This window comes from Heteronotia binoei, chromosome 15 (assembly GCF_032191835.1).
Source record: "Heteronotia binoei isolate CCM8104 ecotype False Entrance Well chromosome 15, APGP_CSIRO_Hbin_v1, whole genome shotgun sequence".
NCBI lineage: Eukaryota > Metazoa > Chordata > Lepidosauria > Squamata > Gekkonidae > Heteronotia > Heteronotia binoei.
Genome location: NC_083237.1, coordinates 60,567,638 through 60,584,778, shown reverse-complemented (window position 1 = coordinate 60,584,778; position 17,141 = coordinate 60,567,638). Strand labels below are relative to the sequence as shown.

General features: G+C 47.7%; 1 protein-coding gene across 5 annotated transcripts in view; it reads right to left on the bottom strand.

Annotated features, from left to right (window-relative positions):
- CACNB1 (calcium voltage-gated channel auxiliary subunit beta 1) overlaps positions 1 to 17,141 on the bottom strand; it is a 105,368-nt gene that overhangs the window by 33,749 nt on the left and 54,478 nt on the right. For all 5 annotated transcript variants that reach the window (XM_060256058.1, XM_060256059.1, XM_060256061.1 and 2 more), the window contains 4 exons: positions 16,795 to 16,914; positions 2,632 to 2,754; positions 2,334 to 2,470; positions 685 to 761 (listed from right to left, as the gene is read on the bottom strand). In XM_060256058.1, coding sequence (XP_060112041.1) covers positions 685 to 761; positions 2,334 to 2,470; positions 2,632 to 2,754; positions 16,795 to 16,914 — 457 coding nt within the window. The remainder of the gene's footprint in view (positions 1 to 684; positions 762 to 2,333; positions 2,471 to 2,631; positions 2,755 to 16,794; positions 16,915 to 17,141) is intronic.

The following is a 17,141-nucleotide window of genomic DNA, read 5'->3' as shown; positions in this document are numbered from 1 at the left end:
GACCAGTACCGGTCCGTGGCCTGTTAGCAACCAGGCTGTGAGTTGTATAATTATTTCATTATATATTACAATTCACTGCCACAGGAGGTGGTGGCAGCCACAAGCATAGCCACCTTCAAGAGGGGTTTAGATAAAAATATGGAGCAGAGATCCATCAGTGGCTATTAGCCACAGTGTGTGTGTATGTATAAAATTTTTTGCCACTGTGTGACACAGAGTGTTGGACTGGATGGGCCATTGGCCTGATCCAACATGGCTTCTCTTATGTTCTTATGTTCTTAATATAATAATAGAAATAAAGTGTGCAATTGTATCATCCCAAAACCAGCACCCCCACCCACCCCAGTCTGTGGAAAAACTGTCTTCCACGAAACCAGTCCCTGGTGCTAAAAAGGTTGGAGACCACTGGTCCAGGGGATGAAATGGAAAAATAAATAGAAAGGAAATGCCCATTTGTATTCTGTATGCTAGTGCATATTTCAGGATGGGCGAGTAGGGCAGGGTTTAGGCATTCGGAGGTCTCTTGCAAGATTACTGTGGGAATCTGGCTACAATCGCAATCTTAAACCGTTGCCAAGGGGAGGCCGTTTTCCCTGCTGATGCTTCACACTCTCTTCATTTCGTAAAGCGAGAGGTGAGGTTCCCGGTGGTTACACCGTTCTCTGTTTGGTAGGGCAGCCTTACCACTGGCAGGCGGTGTGGGCCTCCGGGTTCCTGTCACCACGTCTCCCAGACTGGAGGTGGAGTTGTCTCCCGATTTGCTGCAAAGGGAGGAACATTTAGTCAGATGGGGAAAGGAGGAGAGGGAAGGTGGCGTAACCAGGCAAGCGCCGCTTCCCAGAAGCAAGTCTTTCGCTCCCTGGAATGGGCGCAGTATTGCTGAGGAAGTTCGACAATGGGCATTTCTGCATTTTTCTTCTGCTTAGTTCTTGAAGGAAGGTTGAAGACAATTCCATTTTCTTGGAGACTTGGCCAGTGTGAGTTGCAAGAAATAGAAACAAATATATGCTTCTAAGAGCCTGTCAGGGGAGGGTGGGATATAATCAGGTAGGTAGGTAGGTAGGTACAAGATAGATAGATGGGTGGATGATGGATAGATGATAGAAGATAGATAGATGATAGATAGATAGATAGATAGATAGATAGATAGATAGATAGATAGATAGATAGATAGATAGATAGACAGACAGACAGACAGACAGACAGATAGATTGATAGATAGATGATAGATAGATGATAGATAGAAGATTGATAGAAGATTGATAGAAGATAGATGATAGAGAGATGATAGATAGATGATAGATGATAGATAGATAGATAGATAGATAGATAGATAGATAGATAGATAGATAGATAGATGATAGATAGACAGACAGACAGACAGACAGACAGATAGATTGATAGATAGATGATAGATAGATGATAGATAGAAGATTGATAGAAGATTGATAGAAGATAGATGATAGAGAGATGATAGATAGATGATAGATAGATAGATAGATAGATAGATAGATAGATAGATGATAGAAGATTGATAGAAGATAGATGATAGATGATAGATAGATAGATAGATAGATAGATAGATAGATGATAGATAGATAGATAGATAGATAGATAGAGGATAGAGGATGGATGGATAGAGGAAGGATGGATGGATGGATAGAGGAAGGATGGATGATAGATAGATAGATAGATAGATAGATAGATAGATAGATAGATAGATAGATAGATAGATAGATAGATAGATAAGAACAGGGGTGTCAAACTCATTTTGTTATGAGGGCTGACATAAGACACAATCAAAGATTTAAAAAACAAAAACAAAACATGCTTAAAATGTTAGCACTCATTGGTCTGAAAGATGCCTTCTTTGTATCTCCTCCATGGTATCCAGGGAACTGGGCAAAGGAAGCCTTCCTTCCCCAGGGGACCAGGAGGAGGAGGGGCCTCAGCCAATAGAAGGAAAAGAGGCTTGGTTCAGTAGCTCTGCTGTGCAACTGAGACAGCATGGCAAAGCAAGCTCTCCTTTCCCACCTTGGGGAGGATCTTCAGCCACTGGAGGTTTTGCTCTGTAGCTCCTGTGCAACTGAGCAAGCCTTGCAAAGCAGGCTGTGATGCAGAAGGAAGCAAGAGAGAGGGAGAAGAAAGCAGATGACAGCCAGTTGCTTGAAGCGGACTTTTTTGCAATGGGACTTTAAAAAAAAATTGTGTCAATTTCACAGTGTGAAACCAGCCTATGATTCTAAGAGGAGACCCCCTTCTGCAGAGCCCAGGTGATCCTGGGCAATGCAGCGACCCTCTTCTCCTTGGACCCCCATCTCGTCCATCCCCACCTGGAGCTGAGCCGGTGTTGCCGCATCTTTTGCTCCTGGATCATCCTCATGTTCTCCAGTTTGACAGGGCTTGGGATGAAGCCAACTTCACAGCCTTCTTTCACCAGGCGACCGATCCACCAGTCGTTGTTGTATTTCTGAAGGAAAGGGGGCCAAACACAAGTGAAGGAGAACAACATCTCCAGCTTATTTGGGAGGCTGTGGCTACATTTCAGAACTTGTGCAAGGAGTGTCAGGGGTAGGGGATTAACCTCCCCTCAAATGCCATGCCAGTTCCCCCTCCATCAACTGCCCTTACCTCTTTGATATGAAGAAAGTCTTTGGGTTCAAAAGAAATAGACAATCCCTGGACAGGTACATCGTCATTGGGAGAAGGGTTATAGCCGGCGTTCGTCCTCACAGCAAACGCTACTGGCTTGGTCTGTAAGAGAGACGCTATCAGGTGGGTAAAACTGAAGGCGCAGACAACAGCAGGTGGAATTGTGTCCAGGAGACAACCGAGGGAAAAGTAAAACGGCTTTATTGAGATACTGACTTCCATAGGCCAAGATGGTTCTTGTGAAAACTGATTAAATCACTCATAAAATAGATTCCCAAGTACTTTATCTTCTTTTCGTGCTTAAACCCTGAGAGAGGTGCTCTAATACTTCAATTTGATTCTTGTCCATATTTTTCGTTAAAATTTTGGTCTTAGCAACATTCAATCTAAATCCGGATACTCCTCCAAACTCACTTAGTCGCTGCTTTAGAGGAACAATCGATGAGGAGGGATGTTCCAAAGTAATTACAAGGTCATCTGCGAACGCCATAATCTTAAGCTCTATGTTGTTGATTTTGGTCCCTTGAATTTGGGTATCTTCCCTAAGAGGTGGCCTAGCCCTACCTGATTGGAATTTGTATTACAAGGCTTCCTGCATTGCATGGTTGAGAGTTTGGTGCAAGTTGGATAATAGAAAATTATTGACTATTGAAGGGGCCGGCCTGGGTGAAGGTTGGCATAGCTATATGTGGTATCGCGCACCGGTTAAAACTGGCCGCTTTTTTAGACATGAAATAAGAAGATCTCTATACAAGGTTTGGGACGAAATTAAAGATCAATACACTTATACTCCCAAGTGGCTCTCTCCGATAGAAGCTCTGACTCATCCAAACTTGTACAATTGGGACAATCTACAAGATTACACTTACTTGTTGAATGACCAGAATGAACTGATTGAGGAGGAGCTTCCTAAGCTAAGTTGGTGGCTTCAGTGCCAAATTAAATCAAGATTTCGTAAGGACAAGGGAAAAGGCTTCACGAATACGCCGATGGAATTAGATCTTATCTTAGATTCCAAACAGAAGATAATTTCTAAAGTCTATGATTGGCTATTACAAACTAAGATGCAAGATGAGGTGGTGAAAGAAGCATGGATACGTTGGTTGAAGGATTTTGGTTACAGCATAGATTTGGAAGAATGGGAAAAATTATGGAAGCAGAACTTAAAGTTGATTAAGCCAGCAGAATTGAAAGAAAATTTATATAAAATGGTATATAGATGGTATCTCACACCAGACAGGTTGGCAAGAATCTACCCCACGTATTCTGATAAATGTTGGAAATGTCACGAAGCTAAAGGGTCTCTGTTTCATATATGGTGGCAATGTAAAAAGGCTAAAAAATATTGGTCACAGGTTAACATTTGGATTCAAAAAATTTTGGAAGTACAAATTAATCACGTACCGGAACTTTATTTGTTAAATATTTGTAGACAAAACTTACCTCTGTCTAAATTGAAACTGTTGTTGTATATAGTTACTACTGCCAGAATAGTATATGCTAAATATTGGAAAAGTGATAAAACCTCCAGTAGGGATGAATTTATTAATAAGTTGCTGGGCACTGCAGAATCTGATTTAATGTCCGTAAGATTAAGAAATGGTAATGTACAAAAATGTCAAGAGGTTTGGGATCCTGTTTATAAATGGGTTAAAAGTAGAGGCTTCACATTGGAGTAATTATGTTTTTGCTTTTTCTTTGATATTTACACCTCTCCACCTCCCAGTGGTATGGCTGGGCTTAGTTGTAAATGTTAGTTGTTTGTATGTAGATGTTTTGATGTGATTTGTTAGGAATGTATGATTTTTCTTTTTCTTTTTTTGTTCTGTATGTTATGTCTTTTTATTCTCTTTTCTATGTATGTCTATTTTCTTAATAAAAATTCTTCATTGTAGAAAACTGATTAGGGCGGGCTCATGCCCCACACTTATACTCTTTCTATAACCCGGGGGGCCGGATCTGACATAAATGAGACCTCGTTGGGCCAAGCCTTGTCAGCCCAGGCCACGTGTGCACCTATTTAAGATTCGGTAGCAGAGATATAAACTTTATAAAGGATGCAGACAAACACAACTAAATATTTTTTAAAAACTAAAAACTAAATATATATATATATATAGGTTCCGGAATGCCAAAAAGCCCTGGGGAACATCAACAAAACATCTGTTGACTACGCGAGGGAAGCCAGCAGACTTTGTAATGTGTGACCTGGCTACCCGGGTAGAGGTCTTTTTTGAATGGCTGGATATCACACTTTCTTCCACTGGCTGACCGGCAAAGAGAAGCTGGTTAAAATGAACAGATCCCAGCATGAACTGAATCTGGGAGGTCTCTCTCTCCCCCCCCCCCCCCAATCCATGCCCCTGCCAGGCCCTCACACTTAATCTGAGACTGCAGGCAACAGATAGCTCCAAGATTTGCTGAGAAAGGCAAGGATGAAATGCTCTGGCTTGGAGCCCGGGCCTGAATACTAGAGATATTCTGGGTTCCACAAGCCCCTTGCTGTTCTGCCCTGCTCCCCCCTTCTGGGTCATCCTGGCAAGAAGGCACTGGACCGGATTCAAGAGACCAAAACGCTTCAGGCATCTGAACTGTGCAACTGCTGTGGCCGCAGGCTGTGCCAAGTGCCAGGGGGGGAAAAAGGGAGGGGGGGAGCTTGGAGGATAATTAACTAATTGCATCCCTCACAGGAACAAGCCTGTAGCCAAAGCGGGGAATGCTGTGCCAGAGAATGGCTTGAACTGGCAGAGGGGGGTGGGGTATCTAAGTGACCGTTTCTCTGCAGAAAGAGGTTCCTAACACTTGGGAAATTGCACAGGCATTGCCCACCCCCCAACTCTGGTAATACCTTAATTCTGGCACTCTATCCTGATTTAATAATCCGTTCCCACCAACCCCCTCCCACAGTCAGAGGGATAACCTGGGATCCTTGCTCCCCGTGTAGTACTTCTAATCCAGAAACTGTGATCTTCTCCAAGGCATGAAAACACCCCAGGAAGAAGAAGAAGAAGATGATATTGGATTTATATCCCGCCCTCCACTCCGAAGAGTCTCAGAGCGGCTCACAATCTCCTTTACCTTCCTCCCCCACAACAGACACCCTGTGAGGTGGGTGGGGCTGGAGAGGGCTCTCACAGCAGCTGCCCTTTCAAGGACAACCTCTGCCAGAGCTATGGCTGACCCAAGGCCATGCTAGCAGGTGCAAGTGGAGGAGTGGGGAATCAAACCCGGTTCTCCCAGATAAGAGTCCGCACACTTAACCACTACACCAAACTGGCTCTCTATTAGAGCTTTGACTGACCCAAGGCCATTCCAGCAGGTGCAAGTGGAGGAGTGGGGAATCAAACCCGGTTCTCCCAGATAAGAGTCTGCACACTTAACCACTACACCAAACTGGCTCTCTATTAGAGCTGTGACTGACCCAAGGCCATTCCAGCAGGTGCAAGTGGAGGAGTGAGGAATCAAACCCGGTTCTCCCAGATAAGAGTCCGCACACTTAACCACTACACCAAACTGGCTCTCTATTAGAGCTATGGCTGACCCAAGGCCATTCCAGCAGCTGCAAGTGGAGGAGTGGGGAATCAAACCCGGTTCTCTCAGATAAGAGTCCGCACACTTAACCACTACACCAAACTGGCTCTCTATTAGAGCTGTGACTGACCCAAGGCCATTCCAGCAGGTGCAAGTGGAGGAGTGGGGAATCAAACCCGGTTCTCCCAGATAAGAGTCCCCACACTTAACCACTACACCAAACTGGCTCTCTTTGCTGCGACACCATCTTATTACTATACTATAATACAGTGGTTTCTATGCATGGAGGAGTTGCCAGTTGACTGATAACCTCTTTAATAGACATGATACAGGATAGGGCTAAATTATACTGACTGGGGATGGGGCCTACCGGCCCAATTTATATACATCTCTGGATTCCCGCATTAGCACATCATTGGGTCATTCAAACCGATGGGAGCTCGTGATTGGTCTAGGGCTGCAGAGGTTTGGATCCTGCAGCCCTCTGTTCCCAAGTCTCCAAGCTCAGTCCGTATGGCTCCAATGAGCCCGGCAGGCACACCCGAAGTCTTCGCTTGAGTCCACATACACAACATATACCATCACCCATTGTATTTTTATACCATCAGTACACTGAATTGTAGAATGTGCCCAACAGAAGAAGACGAAGCCTGCAGATTTATACCCCGCCCTTCTCTCTGAATCAGAGTCTCAGAGTGGCTTACAATCTCCTTTATCTCCTTCCCCCACAACAGACACCCTGTGAGGTGGGTGGGGCTGAGAGATTTCTCACAGCAGCTGCCCTTTGAAGGACAACACCTACGGCTGACTTGGGCCATTCCAGCAGGTGCAAGCGGAGGAGTGGGGAATCAAACCGGGTTCTTCCAGATAAGAGAGCTCTGGCTAACCCAAGGCCATTCCAGCAGGGGCAAGTGGAGGAGTGGGGAATCAAACCCGGTTCTCCCAGGTAAGAGAGCTCTGGCTAACCCAAGGCCATTCCAGCAGGGGCAAGTGGAGGAGTGGGGAATCAAACCCGGTTCTCCCAGATAAGAGAGCTCTGGCTAACCCAAGGCCATTCCAGCAGGGGCAAGTGGAGGAGTGGGGAATCAAACCCGGTTCTCCCAGGTAAGAGAGCTCTGGCTAACCCAAGGCCATTCCAGCAGGGGCAAGTGGAGGAGTGGGGAATCAAACCCGGTTCTCCCAGATAAGAGAGCTCTGGCTAACCCAAGGCCATTCCAGCAGGGGCAAGTGGAGGAGTGGGGAATCAAACCCGGTTCTCCCAGATAAGAGAGCTCTGGCTGACCCAAGGCCATTCCAGCAGGGGCAAGTGGAGGAGTGGGGAATCAAACCCGGTTCTCGCAGATAAGAGTCCGCGCACTTAACCACTACACCAAACCGCCATCTATGGTCTATGACTTGACCTACTGTTTTATTGTACCGCCTCACATCATGTTGATTTTCGTTGTAATTTTTTATTGTTGTTTTATCCACGTTGTCATTCGCCCTGAGCCCATTTCGGGAAAAGGCAGAATATAAATTAAATAAATAAATAAACTCCAACTGCCCTCGTGTCCGGAAGACGCTAAAATGCAGTGACAGTGAACGGCCAACCGAATCCACTTTGCCCCCTTTCACCTGCTGCTGTTGAGGGTCACTCCTCTCCCAAGGTTGGCCCAAGAATCTGAATGCTGATGTTGTGCTTTGGCCATTCTACTGCACTACCTTCCGTGCTTCAGGAATCCATTCATCTCCCAAGCTACTTCCTGAACCTAAAGGGAGTCCTGCCTTCCAGCCCCAGGGTGGGTAGAGTTGCCATATCCTTGTCAGCTCCAATTTTGGAAACTCCTAGAGAATGGGGGGGGGGGGGGGGGGTGGAGTCTAAGGAGGGCAGGGACCTCAGTGGGATACAATGGCGTAGAACAGGGGTGTCAAACTCATTTGTTATGAGGGCTGGATTTGACCTAAATGAGACCTTGTCGGGTCGGGCCATGTCAGGCTGAGCCATGTGTGTACCTATTTAAGATTAGGTAGCAGAGATATAAACTTTTTAAAGGACGCAAACATGACTAAAGATTTTTTTTTTAAAAAAATAACAAAATAAAACATGCTTAAAACATTAGCACTTTTTGGTCTTAAGAAGAAGAAAAAGACTGCAGACTTATACCCTGCCCTTCTCGCTGAACCAGAGACTCAGAGTGGCTTATAATCTCCTAGATCTTCTCCTCCCACAACAAGCACCCTGTGAGGTGGGTGGGGCTGAGAGGGCTCTCATAGAATATGGCCTTTCAAGGACAACTCCTGTGAGAGCAATGCTGGCCCAAGGCCATTCCAACAGCTGCAAGTGGAGGAGTGGGGAATCAAACCCAGTTCTCCCAGATGAGAGAGCTCTGGCTGACCCAAGGCCATTCCAGCAGGAGCAAGTGGAGGAGTGGGGAATCAAACCCGGTTCTCCCAGATAAGAGAGCCATGGCTGACCCAAGGCCATTCCAGCAGGTGCAAGTGGAGGAGTGGGAATCAAACCCGGTTCTCCCAGATAAGAGAGCCACGGCTGACCCAAGGCCATTCCAGCAGCTGCAAGTGGAGGAGTGGGGAATCAAACCCGGTTCTCCCAGATAAGAGAGCCACGGCTGACCCAAGGCCATTCCAGCAGGTGCAAGTGGAGGAGTGGGAATCAAACGTTCTCCCAGATAAGAGAGCTCTGGCTGACCCAAGGCCATTCCAGCAGGTGCAAGTGGAGGAGTGGGAATCAAACCTCCCAGATAAGAGAGCTCTGGCTGACCCAAGGCCATTCCAGCAGCTGCAAGTGGAGGAGTGGGGAATCAAACCCGGTTCTCCCAGATAAGAGAGCCATGGCTGACCCAAGGCCATTCCAGCAGGTGCAAGTGGAGGAGCGGGAATCAAACCCGGTTCTCCCAGATAAGAGAGCCACGGCTGACCCAAGGCCATTCCAGCAGGTGCAAGTGGAGGAGTGGGAATCAAACCTTGTTCTCCCAGATAAGAGAGCTCTGGCTGACCCAAGGCCATTCCAGCAGGTGCAAGTGGAGGAGTGGGAATCAAACCTCCCAGATAAGAGAGCTCTGGCTGACCCAAGGCCATTCCAGCAGCTGCAAGTGGAGGAGTGGGGAATCAAACCCGGTTCTCCCAGATAAGAGAGCTATGGCTGACCTGAGGCCATTCCAGCAGCTGCAAGGGGAGGAGTGGGGAATCAAACCCGGTTCTCCCAGATAAGAGTCCGCACACTTAACTACTATACCAAACTGGCTGCTTTCTTTGTATTTCTCCCAAGGGATCCAGGGAACCGGGCAAAGGAAGCTCTGGCTCTTTCCCTCCCTCCCCATGGAACCAGGAGGGGGAGGAGCCTCAACCAATGGAGAAAATTGTGGTTTTGCTCTGTAGCTCCTGTGCGATTGAGCAAGCCTTGCAAAGCGAGCTGAGATGCAGAAGGAAGCAAGAGGGAGGGAGAAGGAAGCCGACAAGAGCCAGTTGCTCAGGCGCCTGATAGGAGCCCTCTGGGGGGGTCTGATTTGGCCCTAGGGCTGCATGTTTGTCACTCCTGTCCATAGAGTCCACCCCCCACCCAATGCATCCCTTTTCACCGGGGGAACTGATCTCTGTAGTCCGGAGACGACTCTTTGATTATTGACTGATTATCATATGATTATTTTAAATGGTTTGGATATTTTCTATCGATGTTACCCACCCTGAGCCCGCTCGCAGGAAGGGCGGGATACAAATGGAAATAAATCAATAAAACAACCTGTAATTCCAGGCCTCACCTGGAGGCTGGCATCCCTATGAGATGGGTGGCTTTTCTTGAGCTGGCTCAGTGCCCTTTTCTGCGACGCTTGCCCCAGAATCATGCCAGCCACAAAAGAACAAGTGTAGGGAAATTTGCTGAGTGCCCCCGAGGAAGGGCTGGGGGGTTGCCAGTCCGCAGCGCAGTCCCCTGGCATCCGTGGCATTTCTTTAGAGGGTTTGCTCGCTTAATAAAGAAGACAGCCAAAGCCTCTTCTTCCCTCCTCTGCCTCCCTGATCAATAAATATTACCACGCCATTAGCCAAATGAATCTACTGATGCCTAGCCAGCATGGGGTTTATAGCTCTCCGCAGGCTGGAGCCAAGAGCAAACAGGGCAGAGAAAAACTTGCTCGTGGTAATCGAGGGGAAGAGAGGAAATTGAGACGTTACAGGGTTTCCTCTGGCCATCAAAGGGTTGCCAATCCCCAGTTGGGGGCAGGGGATCCCCCAGTTTGGAGGCCCTCCCCCTGCTTCAGGGTCATCAGAAAGCCGGGGTGGGGGGAGGGAAATGTCTGCTGGACACTCATTATTCCCTATGGAGACCGATTCCCATAGGGAATAATGGAGAATTGATCCACAGGTATCTGGAGCTCTGGGGGGGAGGGCTGTGTTTTGAGGTAGAGGCACCAAATTTTCAGCATAGCATTCTATGCCTCTCCTCAAAAGACCCGCCAAGTTTAAAAAAAAAAAAAATTGGAATGAGGAGTCCAATTCTTTGAGCTCCCAAAGAAGGTGCTCCTATCCTTCATTATTTCCAATGGAGGGAAGGCATTTAAAAGGTGTGCAGTCCCTTTAAATGTGATGGCCGGAACTCCCTTTGGTGTTCAATTATGCTTATAAGAACATAAGAGAAGCCATGTTAGATCAGGCCAATGGCCCATCCAGTCCAACACTCTGTGTCACACAGTGGCAAAAAATTTTATATATATATATACACACACACACTGTGGCTAATAGCCACTGATGGACCTCTGCTCCATATTTTTATCTAAACCCCTCTTGAAGGTGGCTATGCTTGTGGCCGCTACCACCTCCTGTGGCAGTGAATTCCACATGTTAATCACCCTTTGGGTGAAGAAGTACTTCCTTTTATCCGTTTTAACCTGACTGCTCAGCAATTTCCCACGAGTTCTTGTATTGTGAGAAAGGGAGAAAAGTACTTTTTTCTCTACTTTCTCCATCCCATGCATAATCCTGTAAACCTCTATCATGTCACCCCGCAGTCGACGTTTCTCCAAGCTAAAGAGCCCCAAGCGTTTCAACCTTTCTTCATAGGGAAAGTGTTCCAGCCCTTTAATCATTCTAGTTGCCCTTTTCTGGACTTTCTCCAATGCTATAATATCCTTGTTGAGGTGCGGCGACCAGAATTGCACACAGTACTCCAAATGAGACCGCACCATCGATTTATACAGGGGCATTATGATACTGGCTGATTTGCTTGTCGCTCCTTGCTCCTGGCTCCACCCCCAGTGTCTCCTGGCTCCACCCCCAAAGTCCCCAGATATTTCTTGAATTGGACTTGGCCACCCTAGGCCACCAGCAGGAGGGCGGGTCCGGTTATCAGATCCAGGTTGAGAAACCCCTGAAGATTTAGGGGTGGAGCATGAGGAAGACAGGGACCTCAGTGGGGTAAAATGCAACAGAGTCCCCCCTCCTGTTTTTCTAGGGAAACAGATCTTTGTAGTCTAGAGATGAGCTGTAATTCTGGGGGATCCCCAGGTCCTACCTGGAGGCTGGCATCCCTAGCACTTTACCAGCTGCTGTAGTGTAGAAGAAGAAGAAGATATTGGATTTATATCCCGCCCTCCACTCCAAAGAATCTCAGAGCGGCTCACAATCTCCTTTCCCTTCCCCCCCCCCCACAACAGACACCCTGTGAGGTAGATGAAGATATTGGATTTATATCCCGCCCTCCACTCCAAAGAATCTCAGAGCGGCTCACAATCTCCTTTACCTTCCTCCCCCACAACAGACACCCTGTGAGGTGGGTGGGGCTGAGAGGGCTCTCACAGCAGCTGCCCTTTCAAGGACAACCTCTGCCAGAGCTCTGGCTGACCCAAGGCCATTCCAGCAGGTGCAAGCGGAGGAGTGGGGAATCAAACCCGGTTCTCCCAGATAAGAGTCCGCACACTTAACCACTACACCAAACTGGCTCTCAGCTGGGCTACGGTTCAAATCCCACTCTGCCATAGACCTGACCACTGTTCCCTCTAAGTTGCATTAGCGTGAGCTAGCTCGCAGATTTTTTTAGCTTTTGGTTTACGCATTTTTGTCTTAGCTCAGGAAGGATGACCCCGGAGCATACTAATTTATGCAGTAGCTCACCACTTTAATGCCACTGGCTCACAAAGCAGAATCCTTGCTCACGAGACTCCACAGCTTAGAGGGAACATTGGACCTGACTAAGTAACCTTGGGCCAGCTGGTTCATTTCAGCCTAGCCTACCTCATAAGGGTGTTGCGATGACAAAAGGGAGATGCACGGACGCTGCCCTAAATTCTTTGTAAGAAAGAATGATAAACAGACACGGTACTTGAACTCTCAGGGAAACCACGCGTCAAATTATCCTACCAGTACAGTTAGGAGGGTAGAAAGACAGATTCAGTCTACGTGTGTAAATCAAGCACAAACGTGACGGCTGCCCAGGGAACCCTACAGATTCATCGTTTTCTTTCTTTTTTCTTTTTGACAGCTAGTTGCAGCTGACTTATGGCGACCCTGTAGGGCAGGGGTATCAAACATGCAGTTCGGGAGCCGAATTAGGCCCCCAGAGGGCTCCTATCAGTCTCCTGAGCAACTGGCTGTCATCTGCTTCCCTCTCCCTGTATCTTGCTTCCTTCTGCATAACAGCTTGCTTTGCAAGGCTTGCTCAATTGCACAGCAGCTACAGAGCATAGCCTCTATTTTCTCCATTGGCTGAGGCTCCTCCGCCTCCTGGTTTCCTGGGGAAGGAAGGAAGGAAAGAGCCGGAGCTCCCTTTGCCCAGTTCCCTGGATCCCCTGGGAGAAAGACAAAGAAAGAACCTTTAAGACTAACAAGTGCTAATGTTTTAAGTTAAAAAAAAAATTGTGTTTGTCTGTGTCCTTTATAAAGTTTATGGCCGTTTTCCCGCTGAGCTTACCTCTGCGCGGATTTCCCACTAACTGCTCCGAGTAACCAAGTAGAGTCGCGGCTTTTGCATCGCTAACGTAAACTGGTTTTTAGCGGTTTCCATTTGCGACGCAAAAGGTCGGGAACCATTCCAGCAGGTGCAAGTGGAGGAGTGGGGAATCAAACCCGGTTCTCCCAGATAAGAGTCCGCACACTTAACCACTACACCAAACTGAAGAGGGATGTCGCTCCGAGGTAAGCTCAGTGGGAAAACGGCCTATCTCTCTGCTACCTAATCTTAAATAGGTACACACATGGCCCAGCCCATCAAAGTCTCATTTATGTCAGATCCGGCCCTCATAACAAATGATTTTAACACCCCTGCAATAAACCTTTTACTTTTTTAATATGAGAACTGGTGAGTTGGGTCAATAACCAGCAGAACGTTACACCAGCAGCCTGTCTCACACAGAGGCTCACACGGCGTTCCGTTCAAAGTCTGGGCGACAAGACACAGGTTTGCATTCATCTCCTCACCCCCAACCCCCAGGCCCTTTTCTCGAATCTCAAATTGTTCCCTGGAGCGGCTGTATCGCCTTGGGGAAAACATTTAGGCTTCCCATATGTTGAATGTATGTTTCTCTCACTACTCAGGAGATTTCAGAGTGCACCAGTCTGACTGCAAAACACAAAGCGGCAGTGGCGTTTTTCTTCCATTAGACTATTTCAGCCTTAAAAAAAAAAAGCAGAACACTTTATTTGGCTGAACAAACAGTCCGTGTAATGTGAAAGCTTGGGGTTTTTTTTTTTAAGGAACGCAGAGCGCTTTGCTTAAGACCGATCATCATTAACACGATTCTAAAAACGTTAGCCAAACGGAAGCGATACAGTTATCTGGGCAGCTGGTCTGCGGAAGCGCCGCAAGGCTGAGTGATAGGGTCGCCAATCCCCAGCTGGGCGCAAGGGATCCCCCGATCTGGAGGCCCTCTCCCCCATTTCAGGGTCATCAGAAAGCAGAGGGATGGAGGGAAATATCTGCTGGGCACTCCATTATTTCCTATGGAGATGGATTCCCAAACAGCAGGGGTGGCCAAACTTGCTAAACATAAGAGCCACATAGAATAAATGTCAGGTGTTTGAGATCCGGGAGGGAGGGAGGGAGGGAGGGAGGGAGGGAGGGAGGGAGGGAGGGAAGGAAGGAAGGAAGGAAGGAAGGAAGGAAGGAAGGAAGGAAGGAAGGAAGGAAGGAAGGAAGGAAGGAAGGAAGGAAGGAAGGAAGGAAGGAAGGAAGGAAGGAAGGAAGGAAGGAAGGAAGATGGGGAGAGAGAGGTGGAAAGAAAGCAACTTTAACTTTAAATGCATTCTCCAAGCCATTGGCTGCCTTGGCTTGGAGAAGTAATTTAGAGAGATCAATGCCTTCTCTGAGCTGGCTGATGAGGCAGTGGGGGCTTGGAGAGCCACACAATATGTGTGAAAAGCCACATGTGGCTCCCGAGTCACAATTTGGCCACCCCCGCCATAGGGCATGATGGAGAATTGATCCACAGGTATCTGGGCCTCTGGAAAAGCTGTGTTTTGAAGTAGATGCACCAAATTTTCAGCATACCATCTGGTGACTCTCCTCAGAACACCCCCCAAGTTTCAAAAAGATTGCACCTGGATTCTGTGAGCCCCGAAAGAAGGTTCCCCTATCCATTATTTCCAAATGGAGGAAAGGCATTTAAAAGGCGTGTGGTCTCTTTAAATGTGATGGGCAGAACACCCTTCAGAGTCCAGTCATGTATGTCACACCCCAAAATCTCCTGGCTCCACCCCCAAAGTCCCCAGATGTTCCTTGAGTCAGACTTGGCAACCTTACTGAGTGAGGTCAGGGGGCACAGCTGGATAAGAGGACAAAGGGGGGGGGATTCCTGCATGAAACAGGGTTGCCAGCCTCCAGGTGGCAGACCTGGAGATAACCGTGTTGAATTATTTACTTAATAAACAATAATGAACTAGAACCCTCTACTATTAGGCACTGTTGCTGCTTAAATGGATCCATTTATGTAATTAATAAAGAATATGATACAACTTAACATACATCCATATAATATCAAGGTACAAGGATTAACAATACACTTAAAGCATATATGATGGACATTCACAATTTCATTTGTTGGCGTTTATACACACGGAGTCCACCAACACTAAAGAATTAATCCTCTTCTTTACTCTGCAATTTCAAAAGGTGCTAGCGATTCTCTCCAGAGAATCAGTTTGGTGTAGAGAATCAGTTTGGTGTAGTGGTTAAGTGAGCGGACTCTTATCTGGGAGAACCGGGTTTGATTCCCCACTCCTCCACTTGCACCTGCTGGAATGGCCTTGGGTCAGCCATAGCCCTGGCAGAGGTTGTCCTTGAAAGGGCAGCTGCTGTGAGAGCCCTCTCCAGCCCCACCCACCTCACAGGGTGTCTGTTGTGGGGGAGGAAGGTAAAGGAGATTGTGAGCCGCTCTGAGACTCTTTGGAGTGGAGGGCGGGATATAAATCCAATATCTTCTTCTTCTTCTTCTCTCCAGAATAAAAGTGAAAGTGACACGCTTCCAGTACAAAGAGGGGTGTTTCGGTAGCGCCTTCGTCCGACAAATTACTTGGTTATTCTGGAACCAATGCTCAGTTCATTGTGGGCGCAAAATACAGTAAGCAATTTCTCAAGAGGCACTCCTACCGCTAGTGCCCAATGAGCTCTGGGTTCCAGGACTGTTAATCACTGACAGAACGTGGCTTCAACGCCGCATGGGAGAACCTCTTGAGCCTTGTAAAAGTCTAGTCAATATTAGACCACACCCCCTGATGTCACCGTTGTTTCACACAGGGCTTTTTTTTGTACGAAGAGCCCACCAGTAACTCATTTGCATGCTAGGCCGCATCCCCTGATGCCAAGCCAGTGTTCCTGTGCCTTCCTGCTCAAAAAAAAAAGACCCCGCTTACAAGCAAGGAAAATGAGAATGTGGAAAAGTCCCACATTAAGAATCCATTTGTTCACATAATATAGGACACACATACAGCCTGCTTTCGTTGTTACGTTGTGGAGGATATACGATCTAAACCAGACGATAACCGCCGGTCTGTCGTTCCCCACAAACAGTGACCCTTGGGATTGATCCAGACAGGGTTCTGTTCTCTCCTCACCTGCTGAAGCCCAGTCAAGCGCGTGGCTCACTTCAGCATGTACACGTGAACCTATGAAGCTGCCTTCTACTGAATCAGACCCTCCTGGGTCCATCAAAGTCAGCGTTGCCTGCCCAGACTGGCAGCGGCTCTCCAGTTGAGGTTTTTCACGTCTATTTGCCTGGACCCTTTTCAGTTGGAGATGCCGGAGATTGAACCTGGGACCTTCTGCTTACCAAGCAGATGCTCTACCACTGAGCCCCATTCATGGCTCTCCAGGGTCTCCAGCTGAGGTCTTTCACGCCTACTTGCCTGGACCCTTTTTAGTTGGAGATGCCGGGGATTGAACCTGGAACCTTCTGCTTACCAAGCAGATGCTCTATCACTGAGCCACAGCCCCATTCATGGCTCTCCAGGGTCTCCAGCTGAGGTCTTTCACGCCTACTTGCCTGGACCCTTTTCAGTTGGAGATGCCGGAGATTGAACCTGGGACCTCCTGCTTCCCAAGCAGATGCTCTGCCACTGAGCCACCGTCCCTCCCCAATGTAGTATTCTGAAAGCCCTCCCTCACAATTTTCCAAAGACACCTTTGGTTACCTTTGCTTTTTCTAGCTGTGCCAGGGCCTGGCGCTCGGCTTCCTTGCGCAGGGCTTCGCGGTCTTCCTCCAGCGACACATCAGAGTCAGACGGGCGGCTGGTGTAGGACTCAGCTGAACCCTGGAGGGGGAGAGAGAATATGGATGAGTGAAGACTATGCGAGATAGCCAGTCAGAACTATACTACTATTAGGGCCTTCAGTTAAAGCTCTTCTGTAATGCAGGCAGGTCTTGATCGCCTCCGGCTGGCTGCTCGGCCTGTGATGTATGTGTCTTTATATTACGGTGCACTTTTAAGAACATAAGAGAAGTCATGTTGGATCAGGCCAATGGCCCATCCAGTCCAAC